The sequence below is a fragment of the Benincasa hispida genome, chromosome 6 (genome assembly GCF_009727055.1).
Source record: "Benincasa hispida cultivar B227 chromosome 6, ASM972705v1, whole genome shotgun sequence".
Taxonomy (NCBI): domain Eukaryota; kingdom Viridiplantae; phylum Streptophyta; class Magnoliopsida; order Cucurbitales; family Cucurbitaceae; genus Benincasa; species Benincasa hispida.
Genome location: NC_052354.1, coordinates 4,793,916 through 4,813,773, shown reverse-complemented (window position 1 = coordinate 4,813,773; position 19,858 = coordinate 4,793,916). Strand labels below are relative to the sequence as shown.

Genomic DNA, 19,858 nt, shown 5'->3' with positions numbered 1-19,858 from the left:
GATTTTAGTTTATTGGATTGAATTAATGCAGTCTAAATATCAAATAAAATATCTTTTATTTTATTAAATAAATAATTTGTTCTTTCAAAATACAACTACAAGATATATGAGATTTAGGACACTAAATCCAACAATCTCCCACTTGTTCTAAAGTGAGTTGGATGTGCAGTATCAAATACAATACGATAAATTAAAGCATACAATATACCTAATAAAATCTCTCACTTGTCCTATATTAGATGACTCATATCCCGTAGACCCAGACTTTTCAGGTGACCCTAAAAAATTTTAGTCGTGAGAGTCTTTGTAAATAGATAAACAATATTGTATTCCGAAGCAATCTTTGTGACGATCACACCTCCTCTTTGCACAATCTCTCTAATGAGATGATATTTGTGCTCAATATGTTTTCCTCGTTTGTGACTTTAAGATTCTTTGAAATCTGCCACAACACCACTATTATCACAATAAATGGTGATAGGCAAGGTCATGTTTGGAAAGACTTCTAAATCCGTCAGAAATTTTCTAAGCCAGACAACTTCTTTAGCAGCTTCATAAGCAGCTACATATTCTGCCTCCATAGTGGAATTTGCAATACATCCTTGCTTAATGCTACGCCATACTATAGCCCTTCCATCCATAGTGAACGTTGATCTTGATGTGGATTTTCTAGAATCCTTATCAGTTTGAAAATCAGAGTTAGTGTATCTTGTAAAGATCAAATCCTTAGCGTCATACACAAGCATATAGTTTCTCGTTCTCCTAAGATACTTGAGAATAATTTTAACCATTGTCCAGTGATAAAATTCTAAATTGGATTGATATTTATTGACCACTCCCACTGCATGACAGATGTAGGGCCTAATACACAACATGACATACATAAGACTACCTACTGCAGATGCATAGGGAATCCGTCTCATTTCCTTCAAACTTCTTGGGTATGCTTATAACTAGACTAAAAAAAAAAAAAAAAATACACCACAAACTTAAGGAAAAAGATCCAAGGATTAAGAGTCCCATGGTTCCCCATAGGAGAAGCCCCCGACCACTTAGAATAATAAATAAAGATCTTAGACTAAATATCAAACTAATCATTTGAGGAGGACACAAAGTGACTCCATAGACACGCTTATTATGGTCACGCCAAACATGATAAATAACAGCATACCAAGCAACTCTTTGACCCTTATGCTTCAACCAATTCCCATTGCTAAATTTACAAATCCAAGTGAGCTTTGTATCCTCATACGATAATCTATGGGAGCACCATACCCACATAAGCATGTCCTCTCAGATAGCCTTACTAAAAAGACACTCAAAGAGTAAATAATCCCTGGACTTAACTCGACCAGTACACATAACACAGGGATATCAACACACCACTAGCTAACACAATAATCAATAAATATACATTTTACATTTTTATAAAAAATAAATTAGATTGTTTATTATTTATATTATATTCATATTAGTAATATTTGATTGCTTATTTTATATATTTTGTCGACTTTTTTATCATATAATAAAAATGCTAATTAAGCTTTCATGTTATATTCAAACTCATAGACTAAAAATATGTATGAAAATATTGAAACGTGGCAAAACCAAATTAAAACATCTAAAACAGTGAAGAAAAAATTGAAATTACGTCCCCAAAATCATGATTAAATCGAAACAATGTTTCGATTCAACACTTAGAAAATAAATGAGAAAAATGTTTGATATGCTAAAAACACATTTTATTTTTCAATTTCCATTTTACTCCTAAAAAGTCCTCCCTCCCATTACTAAAAAAATTAAAAATAAATAAATAAAAACTCCCTCTCTCACATTAAAGATTATTTTATTTATGACAATTGGACTGTTTTGGTTACTTGAGACACCGGCAGTGAGTTTATCCAAACCCAATCCAATTTTCCATTTTCATTCCATTGTCTTTTTGTCCACAACTTATTTTGAACTTCAATCCTCTCTCTCTCTCTGTCAAATTCAATCAAACCCAAATACACCATATCCCAATTTTCCACAATTCCCCTGTTCTCACCTCCACATTGCTTCTCATATGCCTTTCTCTTCATTGGCAGTTTCATATAATCCTCAAAAATCCCCTCTGCGCCTCTGATTTTTTGATACTCTGCAGTTGAATTCGAAGAATCGAGGAAGTTGGGTGAGGTTTCGATTCGGGGGGTTCTTCGGTTTCCTTAAATTTTCAGTGGGTTGGATCTTTTTTTGACTAATTTTCATTTGATTTCTTCTGGGTTATTTACCCTGTCTGTGTTCTGGCTACTTGATTTCTTATAAGTTGTTTCTTGTGTTTTTCCCTTATTTGTTTTAGTTTGTCGGTTGAGGAACCTTTAAGTATTGGCCGCCATGGAAGGAGCAGTGGGAGCTGAGTTTCAGGATTGGGAGGTGCTGCTTCATGATTTGAACCCCGAAACTACCCTAACTGCGGCCGGAGAGAAATCGACCCATTTTGGTGGAATTGAAGGTGAGTTCGATTCCGATAGCATAATTAAATCCGACTATTTCTCTCTTGATAATCAGGGACGGCGAGGGAGAACTGTACCTGAGCCTGATCTTAATGAGGAAGAAGGTTCGGTTGAATCGGACAATCCTAGTTGGATTGATCCGAGTTCGGAGAATCGGTATGGTCGGGTAAATTCGAGCGAATTATGGTCTGATTCTGGCAGTGATAGGTCGGATGAGCGTAAATTTAACGAACTTGATTCGAAAACTGAGTCCGGAATCGCAGAATTTCTTCAAGGTGATGCGGAATTGAGTGGTAGGATTCTGAAATTAGAGAGTTTAAAGTCCCATGAGAGCAAAATCACTGACTCTGATCCAAATATTGAATTAGCTTTAGACGAATTTGATGAAATTCAATCCCAAAGCAAGGTTTTGAACAATTTCTTGTCTGATTCTGGTGAGGATATTGTTCGAAGTGGCTCAAAAGTAGTGAAGTTGGAAGAAGGGAAAGAGCATTTGGATGAAAACAAGAATCTCCAAATTGAAGAAACCAAAGTCAGTGCAGAATCTGGTAGTGAAGATGGAGATAAGAGGAAAGTAGTTTGGTGGAAGGTTCCATTCGAGGTGTTGAAGTATTGCCTGTTTAAGGCAAGCCCTATCTGGTCATTCTCTGTAGCAGCTGCTTTGATGGGTTTCATTATTCTTGGAAGGAAGCTCTACAAAATCAAGAGGAAGAGCCAGAGCTTGCACCTGAAGGTTATCTTGGATGAGAAGGTAAATTCAGTAAGAATTTATATTCCAAAGAAATTAGATGCTCAACTTTTGTTACTGTTTGTTTAAATTTGTCTGATGATATTGTTTTTGTTCTGTGGTATGATACTGCACTTTTATCATAGTTTAACTAATTGATTGCTACACACGGTGAGGAAATTCTGAAAGTTGTTGCTTGTTGGGTATTGTGCTGCATATTTGTGGTTCTCTTCTTGGTATAATAGTAACAATTTAGGTGAAAATTCATTATTTCTCTTTATATTGATATATGTGAATCAAGTTTAATAGAGTTTCACCTGTGCTCGTTGTTAGTGTACGTGAGTGGTGATAGTTGTTTGGGTCCAACAGGATCGGTGCTCGGGCATCGAACTGTCGGTGTCAGCTTCTTCTCATTGTTGTGCCAAAATGTGAATCAAGTTTATTACAATATGCTGTTCAGTGTACTTCCTGTGGACCTTTTTTCTTACTGGAGGTTTTTTCTTTTTCCGAAAATTGTGTAGTGTAGCTTAGTTTTGAGGGAGAGATTAGCTTCTCCATCTATTCGATTTTAGCATTGAATGATACCTTATGACACTTGGGCAGGAGTCAGTCCTCTTTTTGTGGCTGATATTCAGCAACATAGACAGTAGTTCCCCTCCCCCGTTTTTGTTGATTTTGAATGTCTCTTTGAAGTTTTTGACGGCACGAACTAATTATTACTTGCAGAAGGGATCTCAATTCATGAGTCGAGCTGCTCGTCTTAACGAAGCCTTTTCAGTTGTGAGGCGTGTTCCAATTGTTCGACCCGCTCTCCCTTCTGCCGGGATAAACCCATGGCCTGCAATGAGCATGAGTTGAGGATTCTTTCCACAAGGGATGCAGATCAAGTCAAAGCAATAGTTTCTCTCTTTATATATGTAAAAGATGTAATATTCTACAGGTTCCAATCTATGTTCTGTACTAATACAAGATACTTCAGCATCAGCAGTTTGTCAAGTAAATTTAGATGATGGCTTGTCTCTGATAAAAACTTTCCCCGTTTCATCGGTTTTGTCATGCATTTTCATACAAAATTTACCTTTTAGAACTCTGTATCATCATGTATAACTTTTATATTTGGGACGGGCGGATTTGGTATGGATTCAGCGGATTTGAGCACACTTTATGCTCTTTATTTATATATATATATATATATAAACCAGACATAATATCAAAACTACTAGCTAATCTAATGGTAAATCTGCCTTTCAGCCACTTCTAGAAATAGATTCAAGTCTCACTTATTACATTTATTTTTACTAAATTTTATAAAGTCTCTCTCAACAAAATTTTTGAATCCGCCACTGAAATGAAAACTTAATCTAATTTAAGTTTAATTAATTACTAGATATAGATATATTATTTAGATTTAATAAATTCAACTAATACGTAATTAATTTATACTCATTAAATTATTTTTAGTAATTAAATAAAACAATCTGATTAATGTTTATTGTAAAAAATCAATTAATGAATTAATTAATATAACATCATATAAAATAATACCGAATATAATTCACTGACTTTCTTACATCTAAAGTATTATTTAATTTTGATTTCTTTGTACAAAATTAGTAAAACAAATATCTATATATATATAAGGTAATTGTTTTTAATGAAAAAACTATTAGAAATATTTTTAAATTTAGTAAGATATCATCATCTATCAATGAGGTGTCTATTAGTGTTTATTACTGATAGAGAATAAATTTTTATATATTTGTTGATATTTTGGTTCATTTTGCTATATTTAAAAGTATCTTTATTTAACTCTAGACATTAATTAATTGAGAAATAAGGGAGAAGTTGGTTGGTTATGTCTAATTTTCTCCTTTCATGTATCTTATTATTTCTTTTAAGACCCATTTGGTTTATAGGAATAAGAGGTGAAAATGGGAAATGATATTCTAACCATACAAATTTTTAACTTTAGTAATGAGAATATCTTATTCCAAGAAATTTCATATTCTCATCCATGGTTTCTGTCTCTTACTTTTTATCTTTTAATTTTATTTGTTTTTTTTTCTTTGATACTGGTTAATTTATTTAAATTTTATATACATGTTTAAATTAAATTTATAATTGATATATATAATTAACTCTATCAATAATAATGCTAATATAATAATTTATTCTATTATTATGAATTAATATGAAAAACCATAATTTTTTTAAAAAAATATGAATAACCATAATTATATTTGCTTAAATCCCTTTTCATTGGTAATATATATTAACATTATACATTATTTATTAAAATTATTAATTAGTCTTTAAAAAATATTAATTAATCAACTAAAAATAAAATAAGTTAATTTTTTTTCAATTAAACAATCTTATACACTTGTAGTTCTAGTTTTAATCTATAATCATAGTTTTTTTTTTTTTAAATTACAAACATTGTTTGATGATTTAAAATCAATTAGTTTACATCAATTTTTTTTTTTTTTGTATAAATATAAGGCTTACAATTGACATTAAACAATTAGTTAATTAACTCTTTGATTAACAAAACTATATATAAAAATAAAAATAAAAAAGTAGATATTTAAATTAGTTACCAATATTTTTTAATAAAAATTGATAATATAAATGTACAATATAAAAAATTTAATTGACAATAAATATTATTAAACTGAAGGGTGAGTGGGAATTGATTTAATAACTTAATGTATTGGAAATTAATTTTTATTAATTTTATACTTTATAATTGCATAAAAATGTGTAACACATTCCCAGATATCATATTCTCATTCACATACATAACCAAACACAGTCATATTTAATTCTCAAACATCTTATTCCTAGATATCCTATTTCAAGGCATGAGACATCTACAAAATCTTAATCCAAACGATCCCTTAAAAGAATTTTAGGGAAAAAAAAATTATTTTAACCAATAAACTTGTCACATTGTATCAATTCTATAAACTTTTAATTCTATCAAGTTATACATCAACTTAGATAAATATTATAAATCTAATCTTGAAATTTTGAAATATATTGTAATTTTAACTCTCAAATAAGTTTTCTTTTCAAATATCGTCAATCAATGTTTTATACTTTCCCCCTCTGCACTCCACTACTAAATTGATGCCTTAGAGTGGATTTAGATCTATTGATGCCAAAGTCTGGACTAAACTAGAAACGATGGTTACGGGTTACTTTGACACTATTAACCATCTAGCGCTCCATGTTGAAGTTTAATTAAGGGTGTGTTTTGTTTAACTTTTTACGTATTTAATTTTTAAAAATAAGTCATTTTGAAAAGAATCAAAGTAATTGACAATCACTCAAAATAATTTCTGAAATACTTTCAAAGTATATTTTACAAAAATTTTATTAAAAGAATTCAATTTAAAAGAATGACTTTTTAAAAAAACTTTTTTCTCTAGTCCATCTAAACCGACCCATCTTAAAAGGACTTGACGTTACCATAGATACACTTCCCAATGTGGATAAAAGGCAAAATTCTCCTTGGTATACCTCTCTCTTTTACCTCGTTGGGCAATCATCCTCATCTTTTAAAACGTATTTGTAAAAAGGTTAAAAGTTCATGATTTAATTACTTAGTTATGTATTAGATTTCTAGATCCAAAATTCTCCTATATATACCTCTCTCTTAAACACTACCAATACACAACATTTCAACATCCTATAATCTCTATTTTTACATATTTCTCTTTTTTGCTCTTGTGAGATCAATTGACCAAAAGAGAAGCGTTCTTTGGGTATAAGCTATACAATGTTTTAGACTTTTAGTTGGATTATTGTTTCCATTAGAAAATATTTATTGCATCGATTATTTATAATACCTTTCTTGGCAGGTCACATACCCATTTTGAATTTTGCATGTACTCAATTCGGTCATCATCTACACACTCTTTTGAATTGTTCATAATATTATTATTAGTATCAATTTTACATATGCCAAGAAAACATAGAAAGCTTTGCAAAGTCGATATGATACTAAAGAGGCAAGGATCAAGATACATTGATTCAAGAAGACAATGAAAATCTCATCAAGGTAAATCTAATCTTTTCTAATGATAATTTACCTAATGGTCAGATACTTAAAAATAGTCATAAGACATGAAAAAGAATAAATAATAAATCTTACATCTCTAATAAGAAATATCCAAACAAGTAAATAGGAACCAAATACATCCTCAATAATCAAAACTAGTTTGTTTTGTTTGTGATCTTTACAAATTTCGAAAACAAGAATTTTGCTTCAAGCCAATGTTGTGGATATGATAACTAATATATATGTATAAATATAAAGGTACAAAGGAGTGGAAGTGTGGAATTTAAAACAGATGTTTAAAATTGATTGAAATGTTTGAGCTCTTATTGTTTAGTAAGTTTGAATGAGAACAAATTGTACCAAAAAAAAAAAAAAAAAAAGGAAAGAAACATACATATTATACAAGTAATTTCCTACACAGTTAGAAAAGAAGCTTAATGGCCCCATTGGCTTATTAAGTCGCACATTTGAAAAGGAGCCAAAAAAGACACGAAAATATACATATCATTATAAAAATGGTAGCAGAAGAAAGGTTAGCCTAGCCACCACTTATGGGAGGGATAATTGCCAACTCATCTTTATCTTTAACAATTGTTGTCTCAGTTGTATAATCCTCATTCAATGCCAGAACCACACATCCAAGGATCTCTTCTAGCCTAGGAAATTTGCCTACAATCTTGTCCAGACAATCCTTGGTAGTACTACCTGAAGGAACCTCCAATAAAACGTCATTCATGCCCGTAAGATCTCGAGCTCTAGCGAAAAACAAGGCCTTGATGTGAACCAGTTCCTCTACTTTTTCCCCACCTGACCTATCTGCAGATCCAAATCCATCTTCTCCTTCCATGTCTTCCTCAGTGAACAAAACCCGTGTGATGAATTCACCGCGGCGAATGGTGTTACTACAGAAAAGATATGATGAAAATGGTTATTATTTTCTCAAATAGCAGAATGGGACGAGAAAGTTACATTAAATCATGTGATCTAATCAGAATGTGCCATTCACTGCGAAGCTAAAATAGCTGTTTTTCAGAATATGAATGAAATTTAAGCCTTGGATGTTCGTAGTACTGATTCCTCCTTCATAGCATTACAAATTTCTATCATGATCGATGTTAAACGTAATGGTAAGATTTAGCCCATCAGTGGAATCAGGTAGAGTGATCCAAGTCCCCTTTTTTCACGGTGGATTACAATATATGAGAGATGGGAGCTTCTGCTAGGACATAAGCCTCACTTTACTCTTTTTTGGTCCCAACTTGTGGAAAAATTCAAAAAAAAAATGCTCTTCTTACAGTGAAGTAGTTTCTCTAAGAACAGGAGAAGAGTCTCCTGGGAAGGGTGGAGAATCTCATGTTGTTGGGTCATTTCTATTTGAAATGGTGTATGATAGGAATGTTATTGGAGTATTAAAAAAAATTGAATGTCGAGGGGACACACATGTCCGAATTTTTTTCTAAAAAAATCAAATACATGTTTGATACCGATTTTCTGCACACTTTGAATTTGAAGTATTTGTGCTTCATAAGTAATAAGTTAGGGAGTTTATTATGAAATTTGGTTATAAATAGAGGAAAGATGAATGAAGGGGAAAAATATTTTGGTGAGTGATCTAGGGTTTGAAAGAGATATCAAGAGGAGAGTCCAAGTACCTTGAATACTTAGTTTATCTTGTAATTATGTTATCATTTATATTTCAATATATTTGGGTTAGTGTAGTGAAGGTGGGTTTGGGTACAAAATCATTTAGTGAAATATGATTATGAGTCCTTGGGTGGGACAACAAATGAGGCAAAAGTAGAACGTCATTTGCTGTCATATTTTGTCAATTTTATTTCATGTTTTCGACTAGAAAAGGGGCCTCTCTGTTTATTTTTTGAAAACCATTGGATCATCTTCCATAGGTGGGCTCTCAAACTTGTAGTGCATTTTTTAGCATCTCTAGGTTGATATCGAAAATTGCACCGGTGGTGAATTTATATTTCTTGAAGGAGATGATAACTTGTAGAAATACAAGTTATTGTGTCTCAAAAGTTGGAACAATTAGGATCTTTAATGATAAAATCTCATCATTTTTAGAGAAAACACATGGAAGTACTCGAACACTATCAAACTCATACAAAAAAATGTTTATTGCTAAAATACTGCGGCACTAACGCATGATATTGCAGGATTTCAACAAAGTCTAACGCATGATTAAGAAAAGTGTCGCAGGCAAAGTCTAACGCATGGGACATGCATCGGAGGGATTCAACGCAAGGAAGATTTATTGATTCTGCGACGCATGCCCACAAGTATTTTAGCTCGAGAGAGAATTATTGATTCGTGTACAACCACTCGAACAATTAGCTCAGAATCAATAAATCAAAAATGTCTCTCTCGAGCTCAGAAAAGTGTCAACGCATGCCCACAAGAATTATTGATTCGTGTACAACCACTTCTATTGATTCAAGCTGTTTGTGTCAAATCACCACTTGCAAGCATGGGGATCTGCAGCGGGCGGTGTCTGAAAAGGCATCTGAGTGTCAGGCGGACCAGGGTATGGAATTTGATGCTGTCCATCATCAAGTTGAAGAAGACCGATGCCTATAAATAGAAGAAATCTCACCAGATGAACTGGCTGAATCTTAGATCTTTTTAGATGCTTAATTCTGAAAATTTTGAGACCGTAGAGCTGTGCTTGGTGCCGGAAGACAAGAGGGAAGAGAACCACCACCATCGCGATAAAAGAGAGAAGGAAACTGAGCTCGAGAGAGACATTTCTTCCAATTCTTCCAAAAGTGGTTGTACACGAACCCAGAATTGAGCCAAAAAGGACAAGAGGATTGTTATTCTGCGGCTTGACTCCTTTATTTCACTTATCACTTTAATCTTCTCCTTTGATTAAGTGTTGGTTTGTAAAGACAATCAGTTTATTTATAAATTCACATATTTGATCTATCAACTTTGTCACTGTTTTATTTCTTGTTATGTCGGATGCATCTATAACTTCATGCAAATATCCGTTTTGAAACGCTTAAACCAACTAAATCAATTTGGTAAAAGTAGCTTTAGCTTAAATTATTTGAGAGAATAAGTAAGCCAGCATCAGTTAGAAACGCCTAGTATCTAGGATAGACGCACTTGGTATTTCATTACATCCTTGACTGATGCATACATCCTAGAGATAGTATTGTATGATATTGTCCCATTGAAATGCCGGAATAGTGTCTAACGCAATAACAGAGATAAAACAAGTCATCTCATTCGTATCATATTCTTGTTTTTGGTACATCTACTTAGATCGACGCATATCACTTGCATTAAAACTCCATTTTCTCACACCCCATTCTCTACTCGACCCTTTTGTATCTTCTTGCGCACACACAAATTAGTGTAAATAATCATTTCTACATAACTTAGGATATTTCTACAACAGTTACACGCAAGGCCTGCGTTAGCTTTAATCTGAATTGCCCTGTTCGACCTGGATTACAGGACCTGAGTTGGATGTTACTTGATTGAGTCAGAAAAACTTGACGTTATAGAGGAGTGTCATGCGTCCTGTTGCACATCATTAACGCATCAACGCGTCACTAACGCATCACAAACGTATCATAAACGCATCAACGCATCATTCACATTTACACTTATTTTTCCAATTATTTTATACAATACACTCCTAAGCTCGAATCACGAAATCAACGAACAGGAGAGTAGCTCGGTATACCGCAAAATGAGAAAAGCTAAATACCGGTGTGGTGTTGAGCCAAATTCACTCCAATGCATTAGAATCAGGTTTGAATATAGCTCAATTGGTAAAAAATTAGTATAATTATATTAATCTATGCACATCCTTGTGCATGGCTTACCTAGGCCATGCAATTGCATGGATTCAGGGCTGGCAACTTTTATGTGCTGACCCATGTTGGGTCAGCCTCTCATAGCAAGTGGGGTCGACAAATGGTCGAGCTCCTCCTTGCTTCTTTCTTTCTTTTTTTTCTTTTGTCGTACTAACCTCCTTTGAGGTCAATTGAGTTAGGCAACCGGGCTGCCTTGCCAACCCTCATAGGTTGGCCCTTCAGAATGGAGGGTCGGCAACCCTCATTATTATTTTTTTTTCTTTTTATTTAATTTATTTTCTCTCACACATGTATATACATATATATATTTACTATTTTGCATGGCCAAAATGCATACACAACAACGTTGCTCCCAAATGGTTAAAAGTCATTTAAAAGCTAATTGGCTCAACCTCCTAGCTTGAGCTATTCTCTAAGCTCGATTTCTCTTTCTTAGCTCAATCTGCTCTCTTAGCTCGACTTGCTTTCTTAGCTCAAATGGGTCGAGTCAATTAAGGTCACTTCTCAACTCGATTACCTTTGCCCAAATCTTGACTTTAACTCAATTAATTATGTTTAATTTTACCCTCCACAGTTGTCCCTCTCTCGAACCGGATTGTGCATAGCCTTTAAACGAGGCTCGAGAATTCTTTCTCAAACTTCAAAGGCATCCGTTACTTCAGCTTGGTCTTGGTAAAACTTTTCTTTGTTTTTCGTGCCAAATTTTCTTATAAAAAGGATTCACTTGGCCACCAAAATCCACCACTCTATTTTTCATCTTTCTTCCACTATTCCTAAAGGTAATTTCCTACTTAGCTTATTCTAGTTCATGGAGAACATCCAAGCCTTAGACTTTAGGATCGATGTGTCAACTAACTCCAATGATATCAATTTCGTTCCCAATCAAAGGCCTCGAAATTGTATTCGGAGGGAGCGTGGATTCCGAAATAATGATTTGGCTCCCCATTTTCCATCCTCGGGTCCCTTAACCATAGATATTCTAAATTTCTTTAGAAATAAATTTAGGATTTCTGACTCGGTGCACATGAGAATCCCTTCCTTAGGCGAGGATCCATCTTACTCGCCTTTAGGTGAGTAGCTTTTTATCCTACCATGTTCACCTATAGAGTTAGGCCTCCAGTCCATCCTTTTATTCAACAATTTCTACCTTACGTAAACGTGACACCTCTTCAACAATTTCCAAACTCTTACTATGTGTTACTAGGTTGTTACGTTCTTTGACTTCAACTAGAGAACCCAAATCCATTATCATAAAGGAATCTATGTCCCTTCATACTCTCAAAAAAATAAAATCTTTATCCGACTCTTATTATGTTACTATTAGTAAAGTAAACTCCATTGTTTCATGTCCGCCTACCACAACGAGCTATATTGGCATCATCTTGGTTCATACTTTCTTTCCATTCAAGTAATGAGAGTTGTCTTTTTTTAAGTTTACAATGAGCATTTTTAGTCTTCTAATTTATACTCAAGCAACAAGATTCTTTCTCTCATGAATAAAATTACTCAGGCATGAATGGAGGGAAGGGGGCAAAGAACACTCAAAACAAAGGCTAAAACTACAAGCTCTAATAGGTCAAGTTGCAAACTCGACCTACAAGCAAAGGCAAGCTACGAGTTTGAATAAGTAAAAGCTAAAGGGGCAAGTTTCAAAAGGTCAAGCTACGAGCTCAAGCTGTGAATAAAAGATGGATACAAAGCTCCATAACAAACACTGAAATTCAGCTAAGTTCCAAGCTTAAGCTGGCAGTTTGAGCCGCGAGCAAGTTTACATGCTCTAATAAAAAAATAAAATAAAATAAAATAAGAAGCAAGCCCAATGAAAGCAAAAAAATTATTCGTCTATATTCCTGATGTCACCAAGCTCTATCAAAGTTTTTTAACCAGGAAAGTCTGAGACACACTAGAGGAATGTATCAGTGAAGTTGATGCTGAGGAGCAGTTGGCAAGGCTTGGCTAGCAAAAACACCCACGCTATCGAGACCTCAAGTTTCATCGTCTCGCCAAGCATCGACTTCGTATTGAACGAAGTTGTAGTCGATGTACCACTCATAGCTAGCGTGACCCCATACTGAAGGCTTAGCTAGCAAAAACACCCACGCTATTAAGTCCTCGGGTTTCATTGTCTCGCCAAGCATCGACTTCAAATTGAACGAAGTTGTAGTCGATATACAATGCCCATAGCTAGTGTGACCCCATTCTAAAGGCAGTCAACCTCCATCTGACAGTATGCTTGGAAGCTCTCAGCCAAGTATTTTGCATCTGATAGATTGGCTCGAACTTCTTGCAGTTCAGTATAAGTTGTGGATAACTTCTCTTTTAGCTCATTGACCGAATCATCATACTAAAATTGAAGTGTCGCTAAAGATTTTTTAGAGTGGACAAGCTTGATGGATGTCTCAGCATACAAAGTTGAAACTCGGTCAAATTTCCCTCGAGAGACAGAATTTTGCCTGAGAATTTCCATCTCACGCAATCTCGCATGGTTTTGTTTATGAAATTCCATCTCGTCACTTAACTTCTGGCAAGACATCAGCAACTAGTAGGATGCCTATAAAAAAAAGAGAAAAATGAGAATATGTATATAGATAGTTGTAAATGTGAGTATGATCTTATAGTCTCTTATCATATGAAGGTACTATTAGGCCTATACAATACCTAACCTTGAGTCAGCATGCCATCGAACTAGCATTTTTTCATTTACACCAGACCATTCCATAGCCTGAGTCAGGTATGCAGCTTTATCACTTTTGAACTTATATGGTCCATTGAAGCCGAAATGATATGGAGAGGACGAGCTGGATCCTTCAGCAGTTGAAAGGGTTGGGATTATCACTGTTTGATTAGAGATATTGTGATAAGGAGAAGTACGAATGCATGGCCGTTGGGAAAGTGGTTCGTTGGATGGACTCTGAATGGAATCAGACCCCATCACGTGAACCTATAGAAGTTACAGCAAATTTGGGAATGCGCACACGAATCCCCAATCCGGCCTCCATTCTTTGGCGCATAGTTTTGCAAGGAACCATTTCTAAAAAAAGGGGGGGAATTAGATAAAGCTTCAAAATAATTCTCCATAGCTATTTGTGTTTCTTTAAAAATAAAAAATAAAATAAAAAGAGAAAAAGAGAAAACCAATCAAACCAGTATGTACTAGGAGGTCGAGCACAAAGGTGTCGAGGGCTTCTTGTTGAACCAAACTCGAACCATAGCGGAGCAGTCAAAAGAATTGAATCTCGGAAGGTAGCAGTTGCGTTGGTCGAGGCAGTCTTGCAATCAATTGTACAAAGCAAAAAAAATTTGTCATAATAAGTTATAAAAGTTGGTCCCGATCGAGCGAACATGTGAGAAACTTAATAAAAGCCCGAAACTCGATCAGGACCAGAAAAGGACCTTCGCAGTTTGATGTGAGTCAGTCGCCACTAATCGGACATGAAATAATGGAGTTTCCTTTGTGAATAGTAACATAATAAGAGTTAGATGAAGATTTTATTTTCTTCAGAGTACGATGTAATGGGATTTGGGTTCCCTAGTTGAAGTCAAAGAGTGTGCCAATCTAGTAACACATAATAAGAGATTGGAATAGTTGAAAAGGTATCACATTTACTTAAATAAAAGGATGGAGTGAAAATCTAACTCCATAAGTGAGCATGGCAGGATAAAAAGCTACTTCACCTAAAGGCGAGTTAGATGCTTTGCCTAAGGAATGGATTCTCATGTGCACCGAGTTAGGAATCCTGAATTTATTTCGAAGGGAATTCAGAATATCTATGGTTAAAGAGACTGAGGGAAAGTGGGAAGCCAAATCGTCATTTCGAAATCTACGCTCCCTTCGAATACAATTTCAAGGCCTTTGATTGGGAACGAAATCGATATCTTTAAAATCAATTGACACATGGATCCTAGAGTCTAAGGCTTGGATGTTCTCCATAAGCTAAGTAGGAAATTAGCTTGAGGAATCGTAGAAGAAAGATGAAAAATAGAATGTGGTGGATTTTGGTGGCCTTCGTTTAAAGGCTATACACAACCCAATTTGAGAGATGGGCAACGGTCGAGTTTAAAATTAAACCTAGTTAATTAAGTTAAAGTCAAAATTCGAGCAAAGGTAATCAAGTTGAGAAATTACCTTAGTTAGCTCGACCCATCTGAGCTAAAAAAGCAAGTCGAGCCAATAGACTAAGCTAAGAGAGCAGGTCAAGCTGGAGGATTGAGTTATGAAAGCAAGTCGAGCTAAGAAAGGCAGGTTGAGCTCAGAGAATAGCTCAAGCTAGGAGGCCTAGCCAATTAAACTTTTAAATGGTTTTTAGCCATTTGGGAGCAATGTTGTGATGTATGCATTTTAGCTATGCAAAATAGTAAATATATGTGTGTGAGATAGAAAATAAATTAAATAAAAAGAAAAAATAATAAATAATAATGAGAAGAAGGGTCGATAATTTGTCAACCCTCCATTTCGAAGGGCCAACCCTCAGACAGCCCGGTTGCCTAGCTCAATTGACCTCAAAGGAGGTCCGTACAAAAATAAAATAAAAGTCAACAATTTGTCGACCTTACTCAATATGAGAGGCTGACCCAACATGAGTCGGCACATAAAAGTATGTGCTCCCACCAACATTTGAATCCATGCAATTGCATGGCCAATGTAAGCACAAGGATTTTGCATGGATTGGTGTAATTATTTTTAGATGATTTATACTTATTTTACGATAGGATTTTTGTAGGAAGATAATTATTTTTAAAACTAATAAGAAGTCTATTTTTGTTTCATGTAGTTGAATAATTAATTAAATCATTACTGTATTAAAGAGATGTACCAAGCGTCAGAGTTCTACCCAAGAGTCGAGCAGATTGAAAACTAAGTATAACGACTCAGATAATGACGACTCGGATGGGTAACGGGTAAATTAAAGACCGATAGTGCATGGAAACTGAAAGGTCGAGCCCACTTCAGTTGTCAAATAGTCAACCTATATACTTTTTTAGTCATGATCAAAGGAGGGTATGCTCTCAAACTTATACTAATTTTCTACCAATTGAGATATATTCAAACTTGATTCTAACTAAGCATCGGAGTGAATTTTGCTCAACACCACACTGATGTTTAACTTTGCTCATTTTGCAGGACATCGAGCTACTCCCCCTCGAGAAATATAAATTCACCGTTGGTGCGTTTTTTTGGTATCAACACACTATTTTCTCATTTTAGTTGCTCAACCCAACCTTCATGCTCTCTTTCACTAGAAGCCTAAAATCCCTTAGGATCTCTTGTCTGGTCAATTCATGGAGACTTGAATAATAGATTACAAAAAATTAGAATAGATTATTTAAACTTTTGGTATTCGTGTGGCCTAAAATTAGGGGTGATGCAGGGACTGATCCTTTTGTTCTGGGCAGAATAACCTCCGATCATATTGCAGCTATCATCTGGTCAATACATGGAGACTTGGATAATAGATTACAAAAATTTGGGATAGATTATTTAAACTTTTGGTATTAGCATGGCCTAAAATTAGATAAAGGAGGTTTGGACTTGGAGTGTGGCTTAGTAATAGAAAAATGCATCCAAGCTTAAATGTGGCAAATAAGCACTTCAAATGTCAGCAATATCCAGGTTGGCAAATGATTCAGAAACCAACCGAGAAAACATATTTACTTTAAACTGATTCATTGACAAACTTCAGAAATCACAATAAGTAATTACCAAATAATAGAGATTTCACTCATGATAGTCAGCAAACATCTCCATAAATACTCTCTCATTGATGCTACTTTCTAAGGGTTCTTTTTCTAGAATGTAAATTGAAAGATTTTGATTTACCAAATAGACCTATCGATTAATCTTCCCTAGTACCAATTCAATTTCACATCCCATATTGCAAAATTGGAACAAAATCGTTCAAACAACCTAATTTAGCAACCAAATAAAACTAAACATGTGAAATCTAATCCGCCTATTAGATTCCAGGAACAAGTTCGATGCCTAATTTTTAGTGTTTTCCTATTCATAATATCGATCAGAGTTAAAGCCAAGGGATGGTGGAACCAAACATCAAAAGACAAAACAAGAAATTTGCAGCTGAAGAATGAAATTTTAAAAATTGAAGGCAAAAAACTTACCCTAAACTTTGGGGCTTCTAAGGGTTTGAACAACTAGCGAGCTTTCATAGAGCTTCTAAGGGAAAGCTTCAAGGAAACACAGAAGAAGATAACTATTTCGATCGTGTGCTTAGCTTGGGAATATTTACTACCCATTTCTTTATCGTGAATTGCTAACATTTTGAATTCAAAATTAAAAATTTAAAAATTGAAAATGGCTTTCTACTTTCGCCAAATTTGTTGTCCCACCCAAGGACTCATAATTACGGGTGTACACAATTCAGTTTGGTTCAGTTTTGAACAAAACCAATGGCCCCGAACATGGTGTTTTTCTAAAGTACTGAACCGGTAAAAACCAAACATTCTCGATTTCAGGTTTTTAACCGAACTTCTAGTTCGGTTTAACTCGGTTCAACTCGACTAAAACCACTGTTTTTAAAAATAATAATAATAAATAAATAAACCTCGTCGTTCCTGGGTATTGAAGAATAATGTTTAGATAGCAGTTGAAATTTCAGGATAAAATTTTTTACCTTGCTACCATGGAGGTCTGGACTTGAAGCAATGGAGCGAGTTGTAGAGTTGCCGGTGGACTTGGAGCCATGGAGCCGGGCTTGGTTTTGTAGTGTTGTCGGTGCCGACAGGTGATGTGGAGCTGTCGGTGGACTTGGAGTCATGGCGGTGGCATGGAGAATCAAGATCGTGGAGTGGAGTGGAGGTGGCAGCGGACTAACGGAGACGTGGAAAAAGGATTTGGTAGTGAGGACTGCGGGAGATCGTGGGTGGTGTAATGGAGGGAGCAAAGGATTTTAGTGTTTTGAATCTTTAATTTGGTTTGAGGAGAGGCTAAAGAAGTTGTTGGGCTTACTTGAGCTCTTTAAATTAAAAACTAGATCATGAATGGGCTACTGGCAAATTGGGCTTTTTAAACCATGGTGAATATGTAATGTGTGTGTATGTATACACCTCTGTTCTGTTCGTTTTATCCCATTTTTTAGCTCCAGAACCGAGATCCTAACCGAACCAGCTAGTTCTCTCTTCCAGTGAACCAAAGACATCATAATTTCAAAGGAAGAAAAGGGACCAAACCAGTCGATTCGTCCGATTCATCGGTTTGGACCGATTTTTGCACACCCTTACTAATAACCATATTTCACTTAATAATCAGTATGCAAACCCACCTTCACTACACTAATAGCATAATTACAAGATAAACAAAATGTTCGAAATACTTAGACTCTCATCAAAATATTTCTCCCACTCTCCGACTGGACTTATTACTAATGTACCCGGTACTGTACCCCTCTAATACTCTAATAACATTCACCGCCCAACACTCCTCCACAAGAAAAGCATCGACACGTCACGCATCCACCAACCCACCGTTTCTGACTACAACAATCTTCGTTTGTGGAAATGACCCCCACTGATAATTTCCACATGGATGTTGGCCTTTTCACAATCCTTTATTCCCAAGTTCTCACCTCTAACCATCTAACCTTCAATTGACTACCATCCTTCTGTGGAGCTCATGTCTCTGTTGCTTTGAACTTCTCAATTGAACATTACCGTCCAAGCCACCATACCTCCAACTCACACTTTCATCGTCAACAACATTTTCTTCTTTTTTTCTTTTGATTATTTGTAACACTGCTTTATTTCATCTTGAAAAGATTGACACAGTCCATTTCCATCATCAACTCTCCACATAACTTTGTATAGAACTGAATAGCTCTGATAACAATTTACTAGAACTCAAATTTGTTGGAATGTAAACGATAATAGAATTATCAGATAAACTAAACGTTTGAGGTACTTGGACCATCCTTCTCTTGAGGTCTCTCTCCTCTAAATCACTTTCCATAATATTGCACCCCGTCTTCATTCTCATTTTCTCTATGCATTGTGTTCGTACGACGTGATTAAAAGTTGATGCATACTTTCATTTGTTACTCTGGAGGGGGTTGACTAAAACTATAATGTTGGGTAAGTTCGGATTCTCATGCATAACTATAACTTTGATTTGAACCCATACTTGAAATCGATATTTATAAGGAGAAATATAAATTATTGGGAAGCGTCTCTTAATACACGGGCTTCCTAATGGAAATTCCTCTCCATAAATTAATTGTTAAAAAAAAAATTGTCCAATTATGATCATGAGAAAATTAAATCTGGTTAACAGATCGTGTAATGAGACAAAAAAGGTCTGCAAAGAATTTTACCTTGCCGCCGTGGAGGTTTTGTGGTGCTGCCGGTGCCGACGTGTTGTGTGGAGCTGCCGGTGGACTGGTGGAGGCGTGGAAAAGGGATTTGGGAGTGAAGACTGCAGCTGAGGATGGAGGGGTCAAAGGCTTTTAGGGCTTTAATTTTCTAATTTTTTTTCCCACATTTTTGGTATTGGGCTAACTTGAGGAGAGGCTGAGAAGTTGTTGGGCTGGGAACCGGTCTTATCTAATTTTTTAGCTCCTGAATCGAGAGTCAAACTAAACCGATAGACCGATGAACAAAAGATACCAAAATTTTGAAACAAAAAAAAGACCAAATCAATCTATTCAATCCGATTCATCAATTTAGACCCCGAACTCTCCCACCGGTACCGGTGAACGAAAGACACCAAATTTTTAAAAATAAC

At 35.1% G+C, this 19,858-nt stretch overlaps 2 protein-coding genes and 1 long non-coding RNA gene across 7 annotated transcripts; 1 reads left to right on the top strand and 2 right to left on the bottom strand.

Moving 5' to 3' along the window:
* Positions 1-1,957: 1,957 nt before the first annotated feature.
* LOC120080116 lies at positions 1,958-4,379 on the top strand. 3 transcript variants are annotated; one of them, XM_039034678.1, is made up of 3 exons: positions 1,958-2,170; positions 2,339-3,243; positions 3,946-4,379. In XM_039034678.1, exons 2-3 carry the CDS (start codon positions 2,374-2,376, stop codon positions 4,075-4,077), a joined length of 1,002 nt encoding a protein of 333 aa, XP_038890606.1. In that variant the 5' UTR covers positions 1,958-2,170; positions 2,339-2,373; the 3' UTR covers positions 4,078-4,379. The 3 variants fall into 3 exon arrangements, with proteins under 3 accessions (XP_038890606.1, XP_038890604.1, XP_038890605.1); XM_039034676.1 differs by having other exon boundaries at positions 1,958-2,215; XM_039034677.1 differs by having other exon boundaries at positions 1,958-2,219.
* A 3,276-nt stretch (positions 4,380-7,655) lies between these two features.
* LOC120079777 (molybdopterin synthase sulfur carrier subunit) lies at positions 7,656-19,624 on the bottom strand. Of its 3 annotated transcripts, XM_039034161.1 has the most exons (3): positions 19,449-19,624; positions 17,245-17,310; positions 7,656-8,187 (listed from the first exon to the last, which is right to left on the bottom strand). In XM_039034161.1, the coding sequence occupies exon 3, from the start codon at positions 8,130-8,132 to the stop codon at positions 7,824-7,826; it is 309 nt and encodes a 102-aa protein (XP_038890089.1). In that variant the 5' UTR covers positions 8,133-8,187; positions 17,245-17,310; positions 19,449-19,624; the 3' UTR covers positions 7,656-7,823. The 3 variants fall into 3 exon arrangements, with proteins under 3 accessions (XP_038890089.1, XP_038890088.1, XP_038890087.1); XM_039034160.1 differs by lacking the exon at positions 17,245-17,310 and having other exon boundaries at positions 19,449-19,619; XM_039034159.1 differs by lacking the exons at positions 17,245-17,310; positions 19,449-19,624 and adding an exon at positions 17,757-19,438.
* Positions 10,785-17,235, bottom strand: LOC120079778. Its single transcript, XR_005482347.1, has 3 exons — positions 14,272-17,235; positions 13,791-14,158; positions 10,785-13,678 (listed from the first exon to the last, which is right to left on the bottom strand). It is a non-coding gene; the product is annotated as an uncharacterized LOC120079778 (long non-coding RNA).
* Positions 19,625-19,858: the final 234 nt, after the last annotated feature.